Below are 26,345 nucleotides of genomic sequence, written 5' to 3'. Positions count from 1 at the left end.
TGAAAGTTTGTAGTTTCAAATTCCCAAACCAATCGGGGCCAAATGCAGATAACATACAATCAAGAGTGGATATCCTATTGTGTATGAATTCTGCACATCATGTTAGGGGTAAACAATAATTACTAGTCCGTAACATCACTTGCAATTTGGTGGTATCTTAAGTATTCCCTCATCGATGTAGCTGATGAAAGACAGACGTTGTATGTTAATTAGTTTAATGTGTTTTGTTATTTAATTGTCTTTGACGTATGTCATTTTAAGCTACCTGAGCTCAGTTTACTTTTAATCCCCTTTAAAGGATCGCTAATCCCCCAACGCCTGACCCTTTGTTAATTTGGTCTGATCGCGTCGGATTAAACTGAAGCCTGATATGGGGAACTTCGATTCAGGGCCGAAATATGATTCCTAAAGCATTTCGTAGAGTTGGATACAACTGTGACGTGTATTATTTCTCTCATTCCTCATTATTTTTGTTGTCATAGAGATATAGTTTCATATTGTACATGATTGCACATTTACTTCCTATTAAATATTGAATATTTACACTGGTATCCTATAAGTCTGAGATGACTGTGTTAACGGTAAGACGCACTTATAACTCAAGTAGTCCACATCATCAGGCTTCTTCACTGATCCAACATGGGCTTGTACTTCTGTTTAAGTATATGGATTGATTCCTTATGCTATTTTATATAAATTCGTTATAAAAAAAGAGAAGAGAATATATGGATATCAACTTCTTTATTATGAGGAACACAACGTTTCCGAGTATATGCTTACTCGTTGTACAAAGACCAACACTTGTTGTTATAGGTCATGACACTGCTGCAGGCGATGTGACAGAATCTGCTGAAAGCTATTGTTGAATCAACTTCCAAGCTATACTCGTCGGTTTGACATGCGGCGCCTGTAAACCATTGTGATGTCTTTGTTTCAGGGTATTCTTTAATTGGTATTTAGCCACCTCGCGTCTGCTGGGGGTATATATTTAAACAATTAAAACAAACATTATTTAACAAGGAGGGATAATTGGTGGATTTATGCTGCACATTTGGTTGGTTATACTACCTTACAGTGAAATGATTAGCAGTAACGCCCCTTGGAATCCGTTACTTATAGGTATGACACAATCTGTGAGGTCATTAGTTGTATCTGAACACTTGGTAGGACCGGAACACACATCCCCACAGGGACATAGTGTATGTGAAGTGAAATGGCTGACGTAGGATTGGTAATATTCATGGGACTCCTGGGTGAGTAAAACACTGTTGTAGACTACATTGCAGGTCATATTTTCAACACGGGTCTGGCGAACGTTTAAGACAGAAAACAAATAAAGTTTCCAAGTAGTAGTCTTCTAACGTTCTCTTTCTTGATCTCAAGCAGTAGCATGCATGGGTAGTTAGCTTGACAAGGAACAAGGATCCTTGATAATCTAATATGCATTTGAATCTTGGATCTTTCACCTTCTTGTTCTCCTTCACTTAGAAAAGTGGTTTGTCTTTATCATTAGCACGTTATATGAATCACCGTCGAATAAGGAAGAGAAATAATGGATGTCAACTTCCTTATTATGAGGAACACTTCGTTTCGGAGTATATGCTTCCTCCTTCATAAAGTGACTTTTTCAAATCGATTATTTCGTTATGTTCAAGAGGAAACTCTTGAAGTTCACAACCACTAATGTGATCAGTATCAGGTACACATGGTTAAAATCATCGATATGTGTAACTGAAATGAAGTACTTATTAAATGCTTCCGACCTTTCCGAATCTGAAAAAGCGGTTGGCATTCTTGAAACACCAGTGACCAAACGGGGTACAGTTGTTTTTGTACCAGAATCCTTCAAAATATATCTTCCAATAGTTGGAGTTATTTTCTTTGGATACAGTTGATAAAAACCCCATCTAAATTACAATGGAAGCTCTCCTGTGCTTGTTTTCGGAGATTTTTAACAGTATTTCTTTGTTTTGTGTACCTCATGTATGAAGTAATTTGGATTGTTGGATAGTTTTGCCTTTTCACATATTGACTGACTGCTGTTGTTAGGGCGTCACAAGCTTCACTGGCTAGTTTTTCCCCCATTCTGTGGAAACAATAAGCTGGTTAAGGTGTTCATAATCACAACCAACCACGTTTGTTGGTTTACACACTGCACGAATTATACATAGATTCAGATACAATACTGAACAGTTAATGGATATTAGCATCTGTTCGAGGAGATTTTGGAGAATATTAATCAGGAAAACATATAGAGGACATTTATGCATTTTGTTTCTGCTTTTGGGTTAAGTAGGACTGCATTTGATATGATATCAACCTATCAAAGCTCTGTATGACATAATATGGTTCATGATTTGAATTTGGAAATATCATGATACCAAAGACAACAATGAACGTGAGTTGTCGCACCAAAGGACTCTAAATTCAACGATTAAGACACCGGATTTTTCTCTGCATAATCTCGACTGAAAACATATACTCCTAAACAAAATCTTCTTGCTTTTTCCTGAACCTAAAATACCACTTATCAATACACAACAAAATACGGTTTTATAGAATTTATTTTTGGAGAACGCTGGCTAGTTTTTTGTTGTTTCGTCAGAAAGATAATGTTGTATTTTATTATATTAATGTGCGGTATAGAGTAAAGACACATTTTCATATTTCTCTACAGTGGCAGGAATCCATGGCAAGCAGAAAGCACTGCTGGACAAGCTGTTTACTCATTACAAGAGTGAAGTGCGGCCAATCTGTGGAGCGGACGCTCCTATAGAGGTCAAAGTTGGCATCGCAATCAGACAGATCATGGAGCTGGTTAGTAGACACCTAATCCACATCAGGTCTTGTTGGTCTGTAATCAGATAGATCCTGGAGCTGGTTAGTAGACAGCTAATCCACATCAGGTCTTGTTGGTCTGTAATCAGATAGATCATGGAGTTGGTTAGTAGACAGCTAATCCACATCAGGTCTTGTTGGTCTGTAATCAGATAGATCATGGAGCTGGTTAGTAGACACCTAATGCACATCAGGTCTTGTTGGTCTGTAATCAGATAGATCATGGAGCTGGTTAGTAGACAGCTAATCCACATCAGGTCTTGTTGGTCTGTAATCAGACAGATCATGGAGCTGGTTAGTAGACAGCTAATCCACGATGGGTCTTGTTGGGCAGCAAATCTTTTTATTTACTTTGTTCTTTTGTGCATTCACTGATCGGGACACCCGATTTAAAAATCGTCAATTACGGAGAATAACCAGTCTCGATTATCCATCGAAACAGTTTTCATTGGGCGTAAAAGGCAAAATAGTGGTGTAAATTAATGAATGGATCTCTGAAAATCAGTGATGTCATCAGGAGTGCTCAGACATAGCACGTGCTGCCCTACCGTCCGGAAATCAATTACAAGTCAGTTATTATCATCATGTTATATTCTCCAATGTAAAGTGAACGACATATTTTGATTTCACATGTCCATGTGTTATACGTTGTAGCAGTATAGCGAGGGGATTATGTGGTTTTATGCGACCCGCGTAAGTTTTCACATCAAGAGCAAGAGTCTGGTGGTATAAAACCTAACAAGGGTGCATAAAACCACATATACCCCGAGTATTCAACATTCTGACATGGGGCTAAGATATAAGATGCGATACATGCATGGGGTGGTCCGCACGTCAATTATTAGAATCAAGAAAATTCAAAAGCCACATACGTGTCCCACCTTGATATGTTTCCAGAAAAAATGGGAAAGCCTTAGGGATATATACACTCACAAAAATGTCGAAACAAAACAGTAGTGATGGGAAGTGAACAACAAAACTTATATACGTCTTTGTGGAAGACGAAAAGTATGGCAAGTGTGTAAGCTAAATTGACGGTTGAATCCGTGTTTGGTTGGTAATATAAGGATTTCAATACAAAAGATTTTGAAACCTTTAAATTGGGATCGTGACGTTTTACCCTTAGATGAAAACAATTGTAACCAACACCAACACTGTGTGAAGATGTATTTAAACAATTGTCAGAGAAGGTTGTTATTACTCCTAGTTTAAAATAGAAACCATGCTGATATACATATACATTTGTAATTAAAACCTGTTCAAACACGGTTTTCTCGAATTCCCTGTCGCCATCATAATATAGATGCACCTTTGCTTCTGTTACAGGATGAACCCAAACAGATATTGACACTCAACGCCTGGATCCGATTGGTTAGTACTGCTGTTACACTCTTTATCAACCATTCAAGTTGATATGGGGTTCTTCTGTTAACCTTATCTCACACGAACTGCCCATTGTTACCTGATTTACCTGTGCGATCACTGTTCGAGATGCGACTGGTTTCTACACTCTATACACACAACACACAACACACGAACACCAAGCCTTGTCCCAGAGTGAAGAAGAATCATCTGCTGTCATAGGTCTATATTTGTGTTAATCATAATATGTTTGTTGTAGAACTGGTATGACTGTCAGATGACCTGGAACGCCAGCGAGTACGGGGGCATCTCACAACTTGTCCTCCCCTATGCAAAAGTATGGACCCCGGATATTACTCTATATGACAAGTGAGTGAGATACACATTAGTGATGGCTTTTTGTAACGCTGTCCCTCATATTGACCAATGAGGATTCCGGGTAACAATAACGAGGCGACTAAATGGATAATGTTATCAGGCCCGGTGACTTGGTTGATTCCATGTTAGTGTTTCGCAAATGCGTGAGTCGATGTTTATTGTGGCAATTACTGGATTGTCTGGTCCAGACCGTCGTCATATAGCTAGAAATATTGCTGAGTGCGGTGTTAAACAACAAATAAACAAGCCCCCCCCCCCAAAAAAAAAAAAATCAAAAAAAATCAAGCAACCATCGATTGACCACCATGTCTCCAAACCCTTCTAAATGCCCACATCCCTGCGTGATCTATGTGTTGCCATAACAAACATAACAATTCTCCTGGATTCTCCCCCAGTGCTGGAGACGAGCTTATTGGCCTGAAGGACTACAGGCCGACCTTCACCTCAGACGGCGCCGCAAGCTACAACTTCCCCACCGTCATCGAAAGCCTCTGTCCCGTCGACGTCACCTACTTCCCCTTCGATGGCCAAACATGCGCCCTTCGGTTCGGTTCCTGGGCCTTCAATGGCCACCAGATCAACATCACCGTTGGCCCCAAGGCAGGGGACATGTCCGACTACAAGGTCAACACGGAGTGGGAGCTGCTAAGTGTCCCAGGGGTGCGGCACGAGCAGTTCTACAGCTGCTGCCCAGAACCCTACCCTGACGTGACGTTCTACGTCTCTCTGCGACGTAAGCCGTTCTTTTACGTAGTGAACCTGTTGTTCCCCTGTATACTGATCTCCGCTGTGGGTCTGCTTGGGTTCCTGCTACCCCCAGACGCCGGGGAGAAGGTGGCGCTTGAAATCACGGTGTTGCTGTCTCTGTCAGTGTTCATGCTGCTTGTCGCCCAGTCGTTACCGCCAACGTCGGACAACTTCCCTTACATAGGTATGTTCTAAATACGCTATTCAGTCTCAGTTAAAAAAAAAGGCTTCACACATTGTGCCCATGTGGGGAATCGAACCCAGACCTTCGGTGTTACGAGCGAACGCTTTAACCACCAAACACATTCAGCCTGATTTAAGACAACTAAATACTCCATCCTTCCACAGGAATCTACTTCTGCGTGGTCCTGCTGCTGGTGACCCTTTCGACGGCCCTCACAGTGACCGTGCTCAACGTGCACTTCAGAGGTCAGCATGGCGTCCCAGTTCCTCGCTGGATCAGGAAGATATTTCTTGGAACTCTTTCGTGGTTCCTGTGTGTGAAGAAAGAACCATCAGTGTACCCAGTGACGACAACGGACGTCTACATCAACGGCCATAGGGTAAGATACGTCTACTTTAAGATCGCAATGTTATATTTTAACTATGAATTCAAAGAGTTATTTTTCCAAAATCCAATGAATTTTGACGGCTATAGGAAACTTGATTTAATTAAAAATACCAATATTACCAACATATCAAATTGAATATACTCATATACCATAATAGTTAAATATAAGAGGTGTATGAATTCTGACGAGGTAGCTTTGAAATACTACGCCTTTGTAGAAAGAAAATAAATAGTTCTTGGATTATAATGCACAAATCGACTCTTACAATAGAATTATAAATTCAAATGATGTACAAATACAAAGAAATCCTTAACGCTGTAGATGTTTGGGTAGCGACAAACTCAGTTCAAGTAGGTCTCCGGGAGCTCCTCGAGTTTCGTCCGTTGTCTGTCAGCAGCATACAGGTGCTTGTCGGTTTCACCAGAGTCGGCAGCGTCTGCTACATGCTTCCATTTCCTTCAACATCAAACTGACAGCAGTCAATGTAACACCCATTGTTATAAGCCTACATAACCCATAGTACAGCCACTCACTTCAATGTACTTCTGACAGCTTCTATTCTACTGATGTTTGTACTTTCAATGACGGTTTCAAGCAAACCGTGTATTTTATATACGATGAATACACACTGGTTGATGCCAACGGCCAGGCAAAAGAAAGTATACACCTATGTTCGAAGCCTGCTTAAAATGAAACAAACAAGGAATGTTCACCCGCTGGGGTATATGATGCGAGTCTCATAGTTATGTTTTAAACCTGAAGTTTGCAGTGTTTCGGCGACTGTTTTGAGCCCAGTAACGTTTTGATGTAATGTTTTGGTCACTTCCAATTTTTTAAAGTGTATGCTCTCTTTGGCCCAGTAGATTACACTGTAGATGGACGTGTAAAGGTTAACATACACTTTCCATTGTTTCAGAACCATTTCAACACGTTAAAACAAAAGGGAGTGGCTAATTTCGAATCTCTCAAAACTGCTGTGTCCGACCAACATCATTTACTGCCCTTGGAAAAAGTGATGCAAGAACAGCTGTCAGTTCTCAAGGAGATCAACAAGCGGGACATCGACAAACAAGAAGCCGAGGTCATTGATGAGGAGTGGAAGAAGGTGGCAGTCGTGATGGACAGATTGTTCCTTGTCTTATTCTTCATTGCAACTGTAGCTTGTACTTTGGCGGTTTTACTGCCGAGTATCTTACAATGATCCCTGTTGTTGAGTGAATTAGAAGATATACAGTAACCTACGGTTAAAACGAACTCAAAGGGACTGCTAAATTTAGTTCGTTATAACCGTAGTTCGTTATAAGCATATACAGCAATGGCCAGGACCAAAAAACATATTTGTTATACCCGTCAGTTCGTTATAAGCGTGTTCGTTTTAACCGTAGTGTGCTGTATATATGTTTTCAAAATAGAGCTGAGAGAATGTACGTCTGCGTGACATAACAACTCCTGTATCTATAACTATGTAATGTGTAAAAGTACATTTGCATTTGTATATATTTTTATTCGCCCTTAATGTTGCTATACGTATGTCGAGAGAGAGCGAGGGAGAGAGAGAGAAAAAGACAGCATGTGTTCACGTGCGTGTTAATACCTACACCTGTATCACCTGAACTATGCTATGTATTTATATCAAGGTACATTTGTATTTCTTCTTTTTCGTCTTTAATGTCTATATATACTCTACCACAAAAGTTCCTGTGACATTGAATAAGATTTAATGCCAAGTTTTTTTACCAAATCTGAAACAATTTCGGTTTGCAACAGATAAACGACTCCTGTAAGTGTTCAAATGGTTTAATTTGCCATACTGATTTCAGAAAATGCGTGATTTCATAAAATAAACATGAACATGCCAAAATGTCAATTTACAAATCAATAGCGTGTGTGTCCACCTCTGGTTGCGATGCAAGCAACACATCTTCGTCTCATGGAATGGACCAGGCGTCGCACAAAGTCCTGTGGGATATCTATCCATATCTGCTGGAGCATGTTTCGAAGTTCCTGGAGTGTCTGTGGAACATGTGGTTGACGTCGAAGGCGCCGATACATCTCATCCCACATGTGCTCGATTGGTGAGAGATCAGGGGAGCGAGCCGGTCAGGTGATGACATTCACGTTGTTTTGTTGAAGGGAATCCTGAGCAATATGTCGAGCAATATGAGGCCGGGCGTTGTAATGTCTGGGCCATGACGACGCAAAAACGGTAGAACAACAGGGCCGATGATCTCGTCGCGGTAGCGCTGTCCATTGAGATTTCCCTCTACCACTATCAAACAGGTCCTCTGTCATGCTGTAATCCCACCCCATACCATAACGCTGCCGTCCCCGAAAAGATTTTCTTCCATGACACAATGACTGACGTAACGTTCACCTCGACGTCGGCACACTCGAATCCGTCCATCGCTGTGGCTGGGGTGAAAACGAGACTCGTCAGTGAATAGAACTTGCCCCCACTGAATGGCCGTCCTGCGTAGACGCTGTCTGCACCACAGTAGACGTGCTTGACGGTGGTTTCCTGTCAAAATGGGACGTCTGGTGGGTCTTCTGGCGACAATCCCTGCACATCTGAGGCGACGACGTACGGTTTGTTTGTGAAGATATTCGTCGAAGGCCTGGAATGCTTCTTGCAGTCACTGTTGCTGGCTGGAATCGATTTCGTAGGTGTGTTGTTCGAATCCAGTTGTCGTGTCGATTATTGGTTACGCGTGGCCTGCTACTCCGAGGATGGTCTCTGACTGCATTCGTCTGTTGCCAACGTTGCCATAAACACCAAATGGTGTTTCTATGGACGTTAAATTGTCTTGCAAGATCACGTTGACTTGATCCTGCTTCAAGCATACCAATCGCTCGCAGACGCTCATTTTCCGACAGGCGTGGCATTTCGTAATGTTGAATAATTGCGTAATTTTGTTGTGTTTCTGAGTGGTTGTTGTCAGCACGATGCCAAACAATGCATATGGAATCCCGTTAACGCATATGTTTTTTATACCCATTCTTCGGTAGTGAAATGCATGGGGCTTGCATAAAAGTCAACTTTTGCATGGAATGCATGCTTTTTTGTAGCAGTTGCGTTTTTGTGACTTGATTCCATACATGTACTACAATATTAAAAACCAAACTTTACTTGTTTGAAAAATATACTAAAATATTGGTGTCACAGGAACTTTTGTTATTGAGTATTTATATCATCAGATTTTGGTTTGATAGTTTGTAATGTTATGATCACTTCTTGACACAGTTTGTGTTCGACATCAAGACCCCCTGGTTTGTGGTGATCGGTAGTGATCACTGGTAGTGATCTCAGTGGAAGGCCAAACATGCTGTGCCGGCAGCCACACAAGCGGTATGCCGACCTACCTTCCAAATGGAATGTCCTTTGCACGTCGTCGAGTGACTGTTTAGAAAAAATGTTTTCACTACGCATGTCATCATCTAGAATAATTAATCGTTTACCAATGTGTCACCTGTCCTGGTATAAATGTATGTCAGGTTGCTTCTGGTACATGAATAAAGAATGAAATATGTTTCTTTTAAAAGTGGAGTTTTGTTTTCTGTGACGTTTACTACACAATAGTTATAACAGGGTATGAAACTCCCAAAACTCCCACAGGACTGGCTAGCTGAAATACTTGCCAGCCCTGACCAAAACCTGCCTGCCCACTATAATCATATGTTTCTCAGGATAATTTAATTAAAAATATGAAAACTGATTGCTTGTAGCATAAGCGCATCGCTAAAGGTTAGGTTGTCTAAAAGCTAACGGGGTTTCTGTTTGGTTACATTTTATCATTCATCTTTACATGTGAATTAATGCTTATCATCGGGAAATATTTAGAATATTTTCACCTATGAAATATAACCCGACCGTCGGGCAGGGGGATTTGAAAATCTCTCAGCCCGAGTTGAAATCAACCCGTCTCGGACGGTCGGGCAGGCAGGTATTTCGAACGCTGGTTATAACATGATATGTATGTGGGGAAAGACTAATTTTGAAAGACTTGGTAACAACCACGTTGTGACATGTTTAATTACATTCATAAGTTTGCGTGTCTGTTCATAAAGAAAACATACATGAATAACACTATTGAATCAACAAGATATATTTACTGGGCGCAAGATATATATTTCCCGTACTGGTGGCTTATCGTAGACATTTAAAAGGTAACTCTTGAGGCTCTAGTAGAGGACAGGAACAAAGTGATGAAAATGGCAATATTGAAATATGCTGATACCACGTCTGTTTTGATACGATATATAATCATAATTATATTTCAACCTTTCACACAAAAAGCATGCATGCTTACATGCATATCTCTATCACCCCGGGAAAGCGAAACGTAGGAAAACCAAATACATACAATGGCTGTAGAGATAAACTTGCTTAACAATAAACAATTAATGCTTTAAATGAACAAAACAGGATTAATCACATGCTTAGATTACCTCAATCCCATTAAAATCAGATACAAATTCTCGCTACCGCCGAGGACATCCGATTACATTTTCGCGAACTTTGACCGACCAATGAAATGACTAACAGGAAGTCGACATTAGCCACTAAGAAGGCAGCTTTCTTGAGCTTTGCGGCATTAGTTTCAAACTGGGGACTTCCATTCCAGACTATGCTTTTAACGTATTTTGAATTGTCATACAGCTCATAACAGAAGTTTTGTTTTAAGCGTTAGACGTTGCATGATTTGAAAACATATTCCGCTAACAATGTAACATAATGTGAATATTTCATTTTTTTTGTTACAACGTGTTTGAATTGGTATTTATCGTGTAGTTGTCCTATTTTCGGTCACAAAAGTTGAAACTACTTAATTTCGTTTATTCGACATATTCGTTAATCCGACATAATCATATGCAACCAATCATGTCGGATTAACGGGACTTGACTGTACAACAAATATGTAAGTCCTGCTCACATTAATCATCTAAGCTTCTGAGTAAACTAAATCACTGGCGGTGAGAGCGCCTGGCATCCATGCATAATATCATAAACCTCAAACCTTTGAGGATAAACATGTATGGCAGCCAGTTTCACCCAAAATTGTACCCCGAGGTTAAATACGTGATACCTGCTCTTCAAATACAGTAGCCCATATATGGGTCCATTACACTTTTATTTCGTAATGTTCAGTACACCTACATAATGGTAGTAACATGAATGGCAAGGTGGCAACTTGAAGGCCTCTGTCTGAAAGTGAGTGAGTAGGGTTTTACGCCGCTTTTAGCAAAATTCCACCAATACACGGTGGGGGACACCAGAAATAGGCTTCACACATTGTGCCTATGTGGAGAATCGAACCCGGGCCTTCGGCGTGGCGAGCGAACGATTTAACCACTAGGCTACCCCCCCCCCTCCCCACGCAGTCTGAGACCACCACAATCACTGTCAAAACTGCCTCGTATTGACAGCACTTACTTTACTTGTTTAAACTCCCTTCTAAAATGTCTAAGGCGCCGCGATTCGCTGAGATAATCGGGGTGAACCGCGATTCGAACCCACAATCATGGGTTTCTGGCGTGGCCAAGGGACGCAACTCTGCACAGCGAATCGCAGCGCCTTAGACGACTGGGCCATCCGTAGCCCCGGTCGGTGCTATAACTTGGGATTGCGGCGCTGTAGTTGACTAAGAGTAGCAAAAGAAAAACCAAAGCAAAACAAGTGCTTTCGTTCAGAATTAATAAATATTACACCCAACTTAACCTACATATGTTCATTACATGTATTTCTCATTTTTTTCTTTTACTAAATGTCGAAACATTTTACTATATTATTGCAACATAAACTGTATTTATCGAAAAGGTGTGTTGTTAAAAAACATTGTACAAAGGTCAATCGAGAATGCTCCTTCTATGAAGATTTCAAAGTGCGTCATACAACTCTTGCTCAAACGTTCTTTGATCAGGATTTCAACATTCAATGCCTCAGTAAGGCTTTCAAAAAGTTTTCAATATGACGCATAAGGAGACGTCATCAGTTCAGATGAAGAACTGACATGCCTTTGCATGTGTTTGTGGGGGTAACCTTTTCGCGAACACATGATATCATCACTAATTGCTTGAGATTGCTTATGATTATGAAAATTGTTTTGTCGCTTTTATTTGCAACATTATTCTGAAACAGTGTGCATTGGCATACCGTTATGGGCAATGAAGACCTTCCTTGATTGTATTCAGGATTATGGTCAATCTTTGAAACGGGGATTTGGTGGTATATTTTACTCTGTATATTTGCTGGACCCAGCAACATACCTCTCTTTGTGCAGAATTTACGGGGCTTTGGAAGTCAAGTCAAAAGTTGATAGTACTGATTTATGGTTTCGGCAGATATCTTCCTCGGTTATACTGGGCTTAGCCGTGGCCCTTATTTTATCTGACGCTTATACCAAGTATACTTAGAAGTTGACAGATGACAAAGTTGACACAATTTATAGATAACAACTTCTTTATTTACTGTAAAGGCGACGTTTCGGTAGATTCTTAGACCGTTGTCGATCAAGGCTAAATAATGAACATGGTACAAAATATATATACCGGTAGTAGGTGGGGGATTGCATACATGAGAGATTAACGAGTAGGTTGATCCCACTCCTACTATGAACCCCATCCTAAATAATCGTGTCTGGACCAGAAAATCCAGTGATTGACATCACGAACATCGATCCACGCAATTGGCATTGATGACATACATCAACCAAGTCAGCTAGCCTGACCACTCGATCCCGTTAGTCGCCTTTAAGGAAAGCATGGGTTGCTGAAGACCTATTCTACCCCGGATCTTCACGGGTATTTGAAAATATTTTTCTTATGTATATAGCCCAAGATATACAATCTATTTTATCCTGTACATATTTCTTAAGACACGTTTGTTTAGGTAATAGATTCGTGTTCATAGCAAGTAGTTCTTGTTGTAGAGTCCCATTCATTTTTAGGGGCTGAGATTTTTTTCTTTTTAAAAGAGCTGAAATTTCTTTTTACGGCACATTTCAAATTGAACCTATGTTCACTGAAACATAATAACTTTATAGATCGCCCAAACACAACCAAAACAGTTTGGTGAGTAATGCACGTGCTATAATACCCAGATTAGTGGAACTTGAGTTTGAAGTGAAATTTTTTCTTCACTTGCAGCATGCCAACTGAAAAAGTTACGGATATATAAGGAACGATGTACTGTTCATTCACACCAAAACCGTTAGATAGTGACACATATCATGCTGAGATACAGTACAAATGAAAGAACAAGCCATTGATACATCAAGGAGCAACGCATGACCATGTCGCCAGGAGTTTTGGCTGTAGCTGCGCTCATGGTCGTTAGAGGCACACTGGACAGGACCTAGGAGTGGCAGACATCGTGTCACCTACACCCAGGAAAACGCAACATCTGAGGAATATTATCATCAAGGTGACGTCATCAGCTGCAACTGTCATTCTGTCACTGGACAGTGTCCTAGGAGTGGCAGACATCGTGTCACCTACACCCAGGAAAACGCTACATCTGAGGGATATTATCATCAAGGTGACGTCATCAGCTGCAACTGTCATCCTGTCAGTCACTGGACAGTGTCCAGAAGACTGTGTCGGTAGTTTCCAAGGGTGTGTTTTGCCCTCGGTTGGTAGTTCAGGTGGACGACGCAAGACAAAACTCAGGGGTGAAGCTTAAGTGAGTGAGTATGCGTTTACGCCGCTTTTAGCAATATTCCAGCAATATCACGGCGGGGGACACCAGAAATGGGCTTCACACATTGTACCAATGTCGGGAATCGAGCCGACCAGTCCTTGTTTAGCCCCTTAATGTCGAGCGCCAGAGAGGTTAACAACAAGTACCATCTTTTAACGTCTTTTGGTATGACGCGGCGGGGATCAAACCCTGGACCTTCCGCTCTCCGGGCGGACGCTCTACCATTAGACCACGGAGGCGGTCTTCGACTAATAACACTACACCTCTCTTGTGTACCCCTGAACTGCACATTCCCAAATTAAAGTCTACTATATCTATTAGATTGCACCTACATTGTGTAAAGTGTAACAAAATAAAACTACATGGAGGCAGGCACACAGGTGGGGCAGGATACGCTCACCTCTTCACCTCTTCACACACACCTGGTATCAGTACTAATTGAGAGTGATTAATGCTAAAGTCCAAATTGTACAATAGAATGTGCACTTTGCAGAGGTTTCTTATGATTATGGAAATGTCGCTGTTATTAGGAATAAAAGAATTACGTCCTTGGTTTACAGATCCACCAAATTGAGAAGTTTGCGAACAATCACTCAAGAAGTGTGTTTACTACCATGAGTAGTGGACAAACAAAACAAAAATTCATCAGTTTGACTTGATTACAAGAATACCCATTTCTTTCACTTCATACAACTGAAGATATTTGTAGAGATCACTTAATACTAATACGGGTATTTCAATTGTATTGATAATTTTCATTTCTCACATCAAAACTAGTTTTGGAAAGGAAGCAAGCAGTACAACAACAAAGGCCTGGGAAACATGATAGCTACAAGAAGGTAGATAGGTTTACGTTAAGATAACTGAACACTCCCCAGGAGTGATGTTAGAGTGGTTATATGTCATCAAGTTATGTGATGTAATGCTGATACATACAAAACATTGAGCAAGTCTGAATGATCTTCAAAGACAAATATCATTTTTTTACAATAATCATGATAATTTACAATGGCTGATACTTCATGTCAGTTAGAATGTACAGCACAAAACACGAACATGTGAATAGTACGGTGGCACGGTGGAAATAGTTTTCTGTATTTTCATTTTAGTTTTTGACATTTTCGCATTTGTTTTTGACTGTTTCGGTTTTGTTTTTGACATTTTCATTTTAGTTTTTGACCATTTCGTTTTTGTTTTTGACATTTTCGCTTCACTTTTCAGCGATTCAATATATTCTTTATACATGATTTATCACATGACAAACCATGTAATTTGCAAAAGGTTACGATAACAGTAAGTGAAATATCAAAATATTGAAAAACAGACTCAATTTCCCTTATGGGCCACCGTAGAATAGACGTTATCTGGCTAAGAAAGAATTCTTTAACTGCAATGTTTATGAAGTAACTTTGAACACCTACAGACAGTTCCAGCTGAATCAGTTTTGCACTAGAAGTCAACAAAATAATGACCATGACAAAAATCTCCCAAAGACACAAGCTCATCCAGGGCAAGATCATCTTCCCGAGGCAAGGGAGTTAACTAACTATAAAAGTCCAGTTTCCACCCTTGCCCAACTAGACTGGTAATATGGAGTTATGTTTTGGCTGTACTAACAAGTCTATGACATGTGTTGAGTTCAGTGTTTTCAGTGGGTTATTGATCTGAATTACGGAATCACCGAACAAAATATGGTGCTGTATATACTCAAGCAGTTTGTTTACACTGTTATACTTCACTCGAACATATGACAGGCATTGAAAGCATATAAGCACGGCAACTTGGTAAGCTAACATGAGGTGGCATCCCTAAAGAAAACAAAGCAAGCTTTGCAAGGCTTTCGCTCTACATCTCACGTCACCATTATGACATATAGAAAAGCGCCAAAATTCCAAGCTCTCTGTTGTCTCCAAAACGTAAATACATTCCCTTTTTGATTTCTGTCATGTTTTTCCGCACGAAATGTATTGCCACACATCCTTTGAATATTGTAGTAACCGCATCTGTGCATTTTGTAACCTGTAATTGTAGATATAATTTTTTAAATATGCCTACCGACAATGACTGAAAATAGTACTATTCTATGAATATTAGCTTCCGCGGTGATGCGGCCTTCAAACCAGCAGTTTCAATCAGAGGGGGTTTATTGTGATTTAATAGCCTCTGATTGACCAATCAGAATCGAATAAATTCCAAATTCATGGTAGAATGTCAGTTAACTCTCTTGCGTCGGGAAGATGGGGCAAGATAAGCTAAACATTAAGCTGAATATCTCCTTTCTTTGTTAAGAAACTGGCTTTACCATGAGGCTGTGCTCAGCTGGATCATCCATTTGAAACTGGTTTGGAAAATTGTAGGAAGAAAGTCTGAAGCAAGTGCCCCATGATTGCACAACCAAGCAAAACTTTGTTAAAATAAAATCTCAACAAAACAAGTCTAAACATATATGCTTAAAACACCTGTAAGGGGCCTCACATATTCCGAAACGCTTACCCAAAACCTTAAAGCACTGTCATACTTAGCAACCCTGAAATCACAGAAATATAATCACAAGATGAGGTTGTGATGTTGATTATAGAGATCCACCCATATAGGGCCTCTTTCGTTAAAGTCACATGACTCAAATTAAATCTAATACAAGTTCATAAGCTTATCACTCTACATAACAAACTTCCAGAGATGAGACATGAAATTGACAATTTCAACACAAGATCATTACCAATGAAACATTATCTTCGACATTCGTACTTGCAAATTCAAATGGAGTTTGGGATCCATGCCCATAACAAAGCTAAATACACAGTTGTCAGGAGGGAAGTGTATCACCAGGTAGAATTATTTCATCCAAGGACTGCCTCTCTGGTCCAGTGGTAGAGCGTCTGCCAGGAGAGCGAAAGGTCCGGGGTTTGATCCCCGGCCGCGTCATGCCAAAAGACTTGTTGTTACCCTGCCTGGTGCTCGGCATTAAGGGGATTAAACAAGGACTGGTCGGCTTGGAGTCAGTATACTGTGTCTGAGTGGGGTATTCTGGTTAAGCTGCGGCATGGTATCTCAGTGGGCTAGCACTATAAATCGGCATCAGTCCGGACTAGTACAAGCAGCCACACACACTCAAGTGCATGCACGTCTTTATATCAGTGCAATAATCTTGAACACGACATTAAACACCATTTCACCTCACCCACCTATTTCATCCAAGCTAAAAACATGAGGAATAACAGTAAAGACACAACAAACTGATTATTTGTTTCTTGCCTTTTGTTTTGTTTGTTTGTTGTTTAACGCCGCACTCAGCAATAATCAAGCTATGTGATGGCGGTCTGTAAATAATCGGGTCTGGACCAGACAATCCAGAGATTGACATCATGAGCATCGATCCATGCAATTGGGATACGATGACATGCATCAACCAAGTCAGCGAGCCTGACCACCCGATCCCTTTAGTCGCCTCGTACGACAAGCATAGTCGCCTTTTACGGCAGGCATGGGTTGCTGAAGACCTGTTCTATCCCTTGTTTGTTGGTATTATCACCTGCATGGCATTGTCTGGTAGTGATAGCCACCTTGTACCTACACTGTCTACAGTTAACTGCCTGCAGTGGGCCCACAAAAAAAGGATGAAAGACTGAACATAACATAGCCACTTACTTAGGCCTATTCATTTTTTATAAGTTGGTTTACAAAATTTGTGGCCTAAAATTCAATGTACATGTAGGTGGTCGAAAAAATAAAATGAAAAGAATTCAACTTCCAGGTTAGTCCTGCTAATAATGAATGAAAGAAGAAGTTTATAAATGTTTAATATGGTAAGATACCGAATGAAAAATGATGTTGTTTTTTTTTAAAAATACAGAATTATACATATTATTCACCATTTCTGACCATTACGTAAATGTAAAACCCCTTCTAATTTCAGTCGTTTCATAAACCAACTAAGAAATATATAAGGCCTTATACAGTCACAGCAAGTTGGATTCAAGTCTTTAACAACCGACATAGTTTGGCTGGAAAGTAAAATGTCATGATGTTTGTCAATCATAATGAATACTCAAGTTAACAGCAATACATTGCCTCAGTTTTTCAAAAGTCCTGATATCAACGCCATAATGGCTTCCAGATTGTGGAGCATTGTGGGAGACATAGGCTGACACAAATGAGGTGAGGTGAAATGGAGTGAAATGAAAAGTGTGTGTGCATGTGTGCGTGGCTGCTTGTACTAGTCTGGAATGCAAGTTTAATAGTGGTAGCCCACTGAAATACCATGTCACAGTGTAACATAGATACCCCCTCTTGACACAGTATACTGACTTCGGGCCGACCAGTTCTTGTTTTATCGCCAGGCAGGGTAACAACAAGTATCTCCTTTTAACATCTTTTGGTGTCACATGGCTGGGGATCGAAGCACCGACCTTCCAATCACTGTACAGTACTCTATCCACTAGATCATCCACAGGTAACCAACACAGATGACTTCGCTTCATGTAAAACTATGATTTCAGTTTGTGGTGAACATATCACTGACTGCTTCTTGTGTGTTATCCATTAACTCTTCCTACCAGGACAACATAATAGAACATTCTGAGAAAACAAAGACACACTCTTTTTAAATAAATGAATACCATATTCGCAGTAAAAAGTGCCCTTGGTGTATAAAAAATTGACACAGAGGGCTCTTATTAAAACCATGTACAACATGTTAATTATGTTGTGAGAGGTCGAGCAGCTGAGAACAAACTTAGTTTAAATGTCAATGAAATTTTTTTGATAACAGCTAGTAGGCAAAAATAACATACTCTTTCTACATTGCTTTGCTGCCTGTTAAAACAGTCTGTAAGAGATACAAGAAATTATGGGCCTTTTATAAAGAATACCTACAGATTCGTTTTGAAGTTGGTCAGGAGCACTTAACATGACAAATATGGTATCTAAGATTTGCTTCATTATCAGTCTTATGGTTATGGACTTATTCAGAGCTCCAGATAAGCTGCGTATCTGCGTGAAATACGCATCAGAAATGCAGAAATATGCAGTAAAATATAATCCAAGCGTATCAAATACGCAACGAACATTACAGATACGCTACAAAAATAATATTTGTGCGTATCATCAAAATATTGTGAAGTAACCCTGCGTATTCGATTAGCAAATCAGCAACTTATTTTGAAATTATAAACGGGCATTTCGTCAACCTTGCCAAACTCCACGATGACAGTCACATCATGATCATTTGCCATCACACTTTCGTGTGGAAGTATCGTGGTATTTTTGAGTCCTATAAAGCTCTCAAACCCACACAACACCAGTTTGCAGGGACTGGATGAATAGTGTTTTTAAATATTTAACTTAAATACCCACATGTGTAAAAACTAGTGGGTAACAGAAATTTGAATACCCAGATAGAATTACTGATACCCAATGATTTTAAAATGCATGGGTAAAATACCCACAACACCAAAAGCTTATCTGGAGCTCTGCTTATTACTGTAGTGTCTAATTAATTGTCAAATTTGACATTTTTTCATCAACTGAATCTTCTTGTCTCTTACGACGAGCACTGTTCAAATTCTGTTTGAATCTTTCAGCCACACTGTCAGTCCAATTGCAATCAAGATACTCAATACCCTTTATTGCTCGTATTGAGGGCGTTAAGAACCGGAGTTTATGTTTTTTGCTCAAGAAAATAGGAATCACAAATTCCTTTTTACTACCTTCATAAAAAAACGATTCTGATAATGCAACATCCTTTTTGAAGCAACAAAAACGTTCTTCACAAAATCTTTGGGTCATAAAAAAAAACATTATTTGCGCTTTCTTCAGCCAATCCTCGAAGTAGGAGACTTCTCCTTTCCCTCTGTCAGGTCCATCATCTTCGATGGCGACAGAGGCCAACTTTTCGTCAAACAACATAAGACTGTTCAAGTGTCTCTTGAGTTCGTTGACTTTCTCGGCATCGTCCTCATGGGAGATAATCACTGCATCATATGTCACAGTCCCTCTTGATGGGTCAGGCACAGCTATGTCCCCTGTGGATGAAACAAAACTAAATAAATTTACAGACAAAACAGGGTTAACATTAACATGAGAATGGGGCGTGGGAGTATGCCTGTGCTTGTATTAGTTCCAGCTAATGATGGTTTTATAGTGCTAGCCCATCAAGACACCATGCCACAGTTAACATGGAAACCACACTCAGACACAGTGTACTGACTCCAAGCCAACCAGTTCTTGTGTTATTCCATTGATGCCAAGCATAAGGCAGGGTAACAACAAGTACCATTTTTTAACTTCTTTTGGTAAGACACGCCCAGGGATAACCACAACTAATTTTCCTCTCTCCGGCAAAGAAACTTTATTCATTGGACCACGGAGGCCTTAAATACTCAGGTTAATTAATCACTGACAATATATATCACACATAATCATGTATGAAACAGGTATACCAAATGACAAGGAATGAGTGGGTGAGTGAGTTGGGCTTAACGCTACTTTTAACAACATTCCAGTTATACTGCGGCGTGTCAGCTTAATGTGGGAGGAAAGCCCGAAGTGACGCAGGTCTCAGACGTTTACCACTTCGGTGAAACCCATGAGCATGGGTATGGTGCTGACAAACCTAGAATCATAATCTCGGTGAACTGGGATTCGTACCCACAATCATACCCGGGGTAGGTTTCTGGTGTGCCCAAGGGACACAACTCTGCACAGCGAATCGCTCGCCTTAGACGACTGGGCCACCCGTGCCCCCAACAAAGAATGAGTGTCAGGTACAAGCAAGGTCCATAGATTATCATCCATTCGTACCTGAATACCGGCCCCCTCATCACTACCTGGACAAGTCGTTTTGAAACCAATGACCACTGGATCCTGGTAGAAAGGGGATGTAACTCTTCACTGAGTGGATAGTGACTTCCTTAAACCACATTACAATCTGTGCCTTGGGGTTGAGTAGGTTTGAGAAGAGTGCTGTGTTCATAATGTAGTTGCCTCTTTAATTCCATAACCCTGCGTTCCATTCTAAAGAATGCTAATGAAACAATGTGAAAAACCTCAGTTACCTGTATGTGTTCTTTGAAAACTAATTACTACTTTATAAAATACATGGTTCAGAATTAGGGCTGAGACGGGTAACTCGGGTACTCGGGTCAGGTGGGTACTGAGATGGACCTGGGCATTTCTTAACGACCATGAACACATTCCTTCAGACTTTTATATGTTTGAAAATGATAAAGCAACTTCAGAGAATGCATGACCAGATCCTTTTATACATGTATCTAAATACATTTTGCCGAGGCTACAGTCGAAATATACCCAATAAGACATTTTGTACCTATCTCTTGAGACCTACAGCAGGTACCCGGGTAGTGTCGGGTAATAGTGGGGTGGGTACCCGGGTAGTAAATATGGACTCATCCCAGCCCTATTCAGAATATAATTAGTTCAAAATCAGCAAAAAAATGGCAACAGGCACAAATGTGGCTGGAAAATCCCATCAAGCTAGTTCTTTGATGTTTCACACATGCAAATTTAAGTAATTGTGGAACAGTGAAGTGTGACCTTATCAACATGTGATCAATGAGTGAATCCCCTGAATCTGGCAAATGTACAATACATACAATATTGTGGGGAAAAGTCACAGATGTGGATGGGGCCAATCAAATCAATATATCTGAAATTTGCTACTGATATGAACAATTATGGTAAATAATACCAGTGCAGTTAAATCAGAACTGATACCGTTGTGACACTAGAAACATCCTAATCAGATTTTGTCCCTTACAGTTTCATCCAGTTGTAGACCATAGTCATCAATATTCCAGACATCACTTAGCTCCACACTTTAATACAATAATACATGAATTTGGTTGTTTACCACAGTCACACTGAGTGAGTGGGGTTGAATACCCTTTATAGTAATAGTGCAGCAATGCTGTAGAATGGTCTTCACAAACTGTAACCATACGATGAATTGAACCTGGGTCTTTGCTTAATGAGCTCAGACCTTTCATAATTGAGGTAACACCATCCCAACCAACCAACCACGGGGCTAATACCACCACGATCAACCAGCCACTGGACCAACACCATCAAAATCAACCAACCACTGAACCAATACCACCACAATCAACCAACCACTGGACCAACACCACCACAATCAACCAACCACTGGACCAACACCACCACAATCAACCAACCACTGGGCTAACACCACCACAATCAGCCAACCACTGGGCTATCAGCATCACAATCAACCAACCATTGGACCAACACCACCACAATCAACCAACCACTGGGCTATCAGCATCACAATCAACCAACCATTGGACCAACACCACCACAATCAACCAACCACTGGACCAACACCATCACAATCAACCAACCACTGAGGTTTGTTTGTTTATTTCTTTGTTGTTTAACACAATATTCCAGCTACATGACAGTGGTCTGTTAATTATCGACCAGACAATCCAGTGTTTGACATCAAAGGGTTTTACGCGACTCACAAATGTGTGTCCAGTACGCACAAATGTAGAGAATGGACGCAGAAAAAGAATATTCTGCATCCCTTTGGACGTACAATAATATTCATTGAACCTACAGCGCATCAATAGCAAAGAGTAAATGATATCATGACCATTGCTTGTATCATTCTGGTACCGTTATCTACAATCGTTGGTTGGTTGTGATGATGTTACCTCAGTGAAGATCCGGGATAGAATAGGTCTTCAGCAACCCATGTCATCATATCCCAATTGCGTGGACTGATGCTTGCCGTAAAGGACGACTTTGCTTGTCGTAAGGGGCGACTAACGGGATCGGGTGGTCAGGCTCGCTGACTTGGTTGATGCATGTCATCGATCCCAATGGCGTGGATCCATGCTCATGTCAATCACTGGACTGTCTGGTCCAGACATGATTATGTACAGACCGCCGTCATATAGCTGGAATATTGCTGAGCATGGCGTAAAACAAAAAACAAACAAACATTTACTCTTTGTCATATCATTCACGACATACCTTTCCTAGTTTCTTCTTGAACTGGTGTTGTTGATGGGGGTCTAGCACAGGCACCTTCTTGTTGTGGGGCTGGTTGATATGTTTCTCTTTGTTGTGGACCAGGATGCTGAGCTGCACACCGGCTATCTCCATGGGAAGGAGCACTGGTATGTCCGTGGCCATGATGAGCACCATTTCCTGTTGCGTGTCTCTGATATGTTCTGGATGACTCAGCAGGTAGATCACGTAATGGTGGCGCTGTGGCTCCCTCAAATGGGCTGACTTCTGGCGAGAAGGGCACAGCGTCATTTTCCAGATCTGAGGTTGGCAGGCTGGGGTACTCCGTGCTACCCCTTTGTCTAGCACCTGTAGTGTTGTCCCCATCAAAAGAAGTTTCAATTTCATCTGGGTCAACACTTGATCCTTTATTGCTGTCCATTTTAGGCCTATGACGTCATCCTAATCTGTCAGTGAAAACAGTAAAAACAAGTTGGAGCATTGTAAAGATTGTCAGTTTACACATATCAAGGCTTGGACAAACTTCACCCTTTTTTCTAAAAAATATAACTTTATAACTTCAAAGTCATTCTTTGTGATGCCTGTTAATGCATTTGCCAATGAAGCACTTAAAAAATAACATTAATAAATGAAATGTCAGTAAGATAAGGGACCTACCAAAGCAGTCCAGTCATACTTCCCAGTGTTAATACAAGAACAAGTCAAGCCTCTGCAGTCAGTCAGACACCTAATTCATATTGGCTAATAATCAGTTGTCAGAAATAGGTAATCTCCTGTTCCATCAATCAATCAATCAATATTGATGCAAGACCATATCTTAGGAGTCCATGTCTTATAATAGTCACGATGCAAGGGAGAGGCATGCAGATACCACAACTGCGGCCACTGGGCATTTCAGCGAACTGGAGTCACCTTATAACTTATCCAGGGGGGCACGGGTGGCCCAGTCATCTAAGGCACCGCGATTCGCTGTGCAGGGTTGCATCCCTTGTGCACGCCAGAAACCTATGATTGTGGGTTTGAATCCCGGTTCACCCCAATTATGTTCCTAGGTTTGTCAGCACCCAATCTCATTAAAATCAGATCTAATTTCTCGCTGCCGCTCAACAAAGATCTGAGGACATCCAATTACGGGTCATGTCAGAACGACCTTTCTCGAACTTTGACCGACAACTGAAATAACTACCAAGAAGTCGACATCAGCCAATTTGAAAGCAGCTTTCTCCAGCTTTACAGCACTCGTTTCAACCTGGCGACTTCAATTTCAGACTATGCTTGAAAAATATGTTGACACAGTTCTTGATTAAAATTTTGAAAACTGAACAAACAAACATCCCGGAATGTGTAATATATGGTTGAGATTGTATGGCAGTGCTTCTCACGTACTGTGCAACGCCTCCGCCGTTCAAATGTTTATCCCTCTGAAGGGAGAGATGGACGATAATTTTGACAGAATCAGTTGTACGGGCCATAACTGTCGTTCAGAATACACGGTGTTAACGTTTTTGAGGTTGCATGATTAGAAAACTTATTCCGACTGCCACTTTCATGATCTGGTAAGAGACACTTTGATTGGTCGGATGAAAGGTCGTTCTGACGAGGCCCGTAATGGGATGTCCTCAGATCTTTGTTTAGCAATAGCGAGAACTAAGAGTGAGTGAGTGAGTATGGTTTTACGCCGCTTTTAGCAATATTCCAGCAATATCACAGCGGGGGACACCAGAAATGGGCTTCACACATTGTACCCATGTCGGGAATCGAACCCGGGTCTTCGGCGTGACGAGCGAACACTTTAACCACTAGGCTACCCGACCGCCCCCGAGAACTAAGATCTGATTTTAATGAGATTGGTCAGCACCATACCCGTGCTCGTGGGTTTCACCGAAGTGGTGAGACCTGCATCACTTTCCTCCCACATTAAGCTGACACGCCGCAATATAACTGGAATATTGTTAAAAGCGGTGTTAAACCTAACTCACTCACTCACTCACTACAACTTATACATGCTATTAGTATCCCATATCATGTAGGACCTACATGGGAAAAGGAAATAGCCCACGCAACTTTTGTGTTGTTTGTCCCAGATTGGTGATTCTGCATTTTGGAGACAGGGTGGCATATATTCTAGGAATATGGTTGATGTTTAGAAATCAGATGAGTACAGTGAATGAGGTTATCCTGACAGGTAAGTGACAGTACAACCACTAAGGGAGAGGACACTACTGTTGCTGATTATGGTATTAGAGAGAGTGAGTTGGGTTTAACGCCGCTCTTAACAGTATTCCAGTTATATCACGGCATGTCAGCTTTATGAGGGAGAAAAGTCCGAAGTGATGCAGGTCTCAGACATATACCACTTCGGTGAAAACCACGAGCACGGGTATGGTGCTGATAAACCTATAAACATAATTGGGGCGATCCGGGATTCGAACCCAGTCATATAAGTTTCTGGCGTGCCCAAGGGACGCAACTCTGCAACTTTACCCTATATCTCTTTTTTCAAATTTAATTTTGGTCAAGCATTTGTGATTTAGAATGCCCTAAAGTTTTAAAATATGAAACGTTGATATATTGACTTGACTCTTAATGAGGCTGTAAATAATGTTGATATCTCATATAAGAAATAAACAACCACAAGTCGTTTATTTTTTAAATAAAGTACTAATGTGGAATATGCATAAACTAAACACAGTTACTAATATATACATATGATAGAGAGAGAGAGAGAGAGAGAGAGAGAGAGAGAGAGAGAGTTTATTATAGTGTCACATGTTATATACACTTCATACTAAAGCACGTACACAAACAATACATATTACATCCGAACAGGTATGGCCTACGAGACACTAGGAATAACATCACATGTATAACGTCATGATCCGGTTATATATATCATGTATAGTAGGCTTGTGTTAAGAAACCCCGAGTCCCAATGAAAGTTACGATAAAGATCTAGCAATAGTTTAAATAGTGAACATGTAAAATCATGTACTTACCATATACCAACAGATTAAATATTAAATTAATCGTAACATCGTACAGCTAATACCAGTACATATCGCTTGAACAAACAGAAAGTTAGTATGGAGTCGTAAAATCCGTTCTCGCTACCGCTTCCGCCTTTAGGCTGCGTTTTGGCGCAATACTATGTGTTCCCCCAACATCGTATTTCATCAGTATGCTTTAGGGTTGATATATTCACGTTAGGTACGTCGTTATGTATGTATCTTCACTATTATTCTCATTTATAGGGGAATAAATACAACGCACGTGCCATCATGGTCATTGTGTGATGGGATTATGACGTAATGATAAAAAAGCTTTTCTTGTTTAACGCCGCACTCAGCAACATTCCATCTATATGACGGCGATCTGTAAATAATAATGTCTGGACCAGACAATCCAGTGATTGACATCATGAGCATGATCCACGCAAATTGGATACGACTAACGGGATCGGGGGGTCAGGCTCGCTGACTTGGTTGATGCATATCATCGATCCCAATTGCGTGGATCGATGCTCATTATATTAATCACTGGATTGTCTGGTCCAGACTCGAATATTTACAGACCGCCGTCATATAGCTGGAATATATATGTAAATACATATAGCTACATCTAGACTGACGTTTATTCCCAGATATAAAATGATCTTATTTAAACATATCTATCTACAAAACAAATAATAAAATTTAAATGGAGCCCTGAACAATGCCACAAATTAACTGAGGCAGTCTAGA

The 26,345-nt window shown here is 40.6% G+C and overlaps 2 protein-coding genes across 2 annotated transcripts; one reads left to right on the top strand and one right to left on the bottom strand.

Annotated features, from left to right (window-relative positions):
- Positions 1–1,213: 1,213 nt before the first annotated feature.
- LOC124147060 (neuronal acetylcholine receptor subunit alpha-10-like) lies at positions 1,214–13,575 on the top strand. The gene is made up of 8 exons (XM_048403790.1): positions 1,214–1,253; positions 2,678–2,817; positions 4,165–4,209; positions 4,460–4,569; positions 4,974–5,509; positions 5,674–5,888; positions 6,814–7,053; positions 13,231–13,575. The coding sequence occupies exons 1-8, from the start codon at positions 1,214–1,216 to the stop codon at positions 13,573–13,575; spliced, it is 1,671 nt and encodes a 556-aa protein (XP_048259747.1).
- Positions 13,576–18,953: 5,378 nt separating this feature from the next.
- LOC124150191 lies at positions 18,954–25,748 on the bottom strand. Its single transcript, XM_046522136.2, has 3 exons — positions 25,602–25,748; positions 22,609–23,051; positions 18,954–19,616 (listed from the first exon to the last, which is right to left on the bottom strand). Exons 2-3 carry the CDS (start codon positions 22,990–22,992, stop codon positions 19,608–19,610), a joined length of 393 nt encoding a protein of 130 aa, XP_046378092.2. The 5' UTR covers positions 22,993–23,051; positions 25,602–25,748; the 3' UTR covers positions 18,954–19,607.
- Positions 25,749–26,345: the final 597 nt, after the last annotated feature.

The sequence above is a fragment of the Haliotis rufescens genome, unplaced genomic scaffold (genome assembly GCF_023055435.1).
Source record: "Haliotis rufescens isolate VD_foot unplaced genomic scaffold, xgHalRufe1.0.p SCAF_1, whole genome shotgun sequence".
Lineage (NCBI taxonomy): Eukaryota > Metazoa > Mollusca > Gastropoda > Lepetellida > Haliotidae > Haliotis > Haliotis rufescens.
This window is presented reverse-complemented; position numbering and strand designations above follow the sequence as displayed.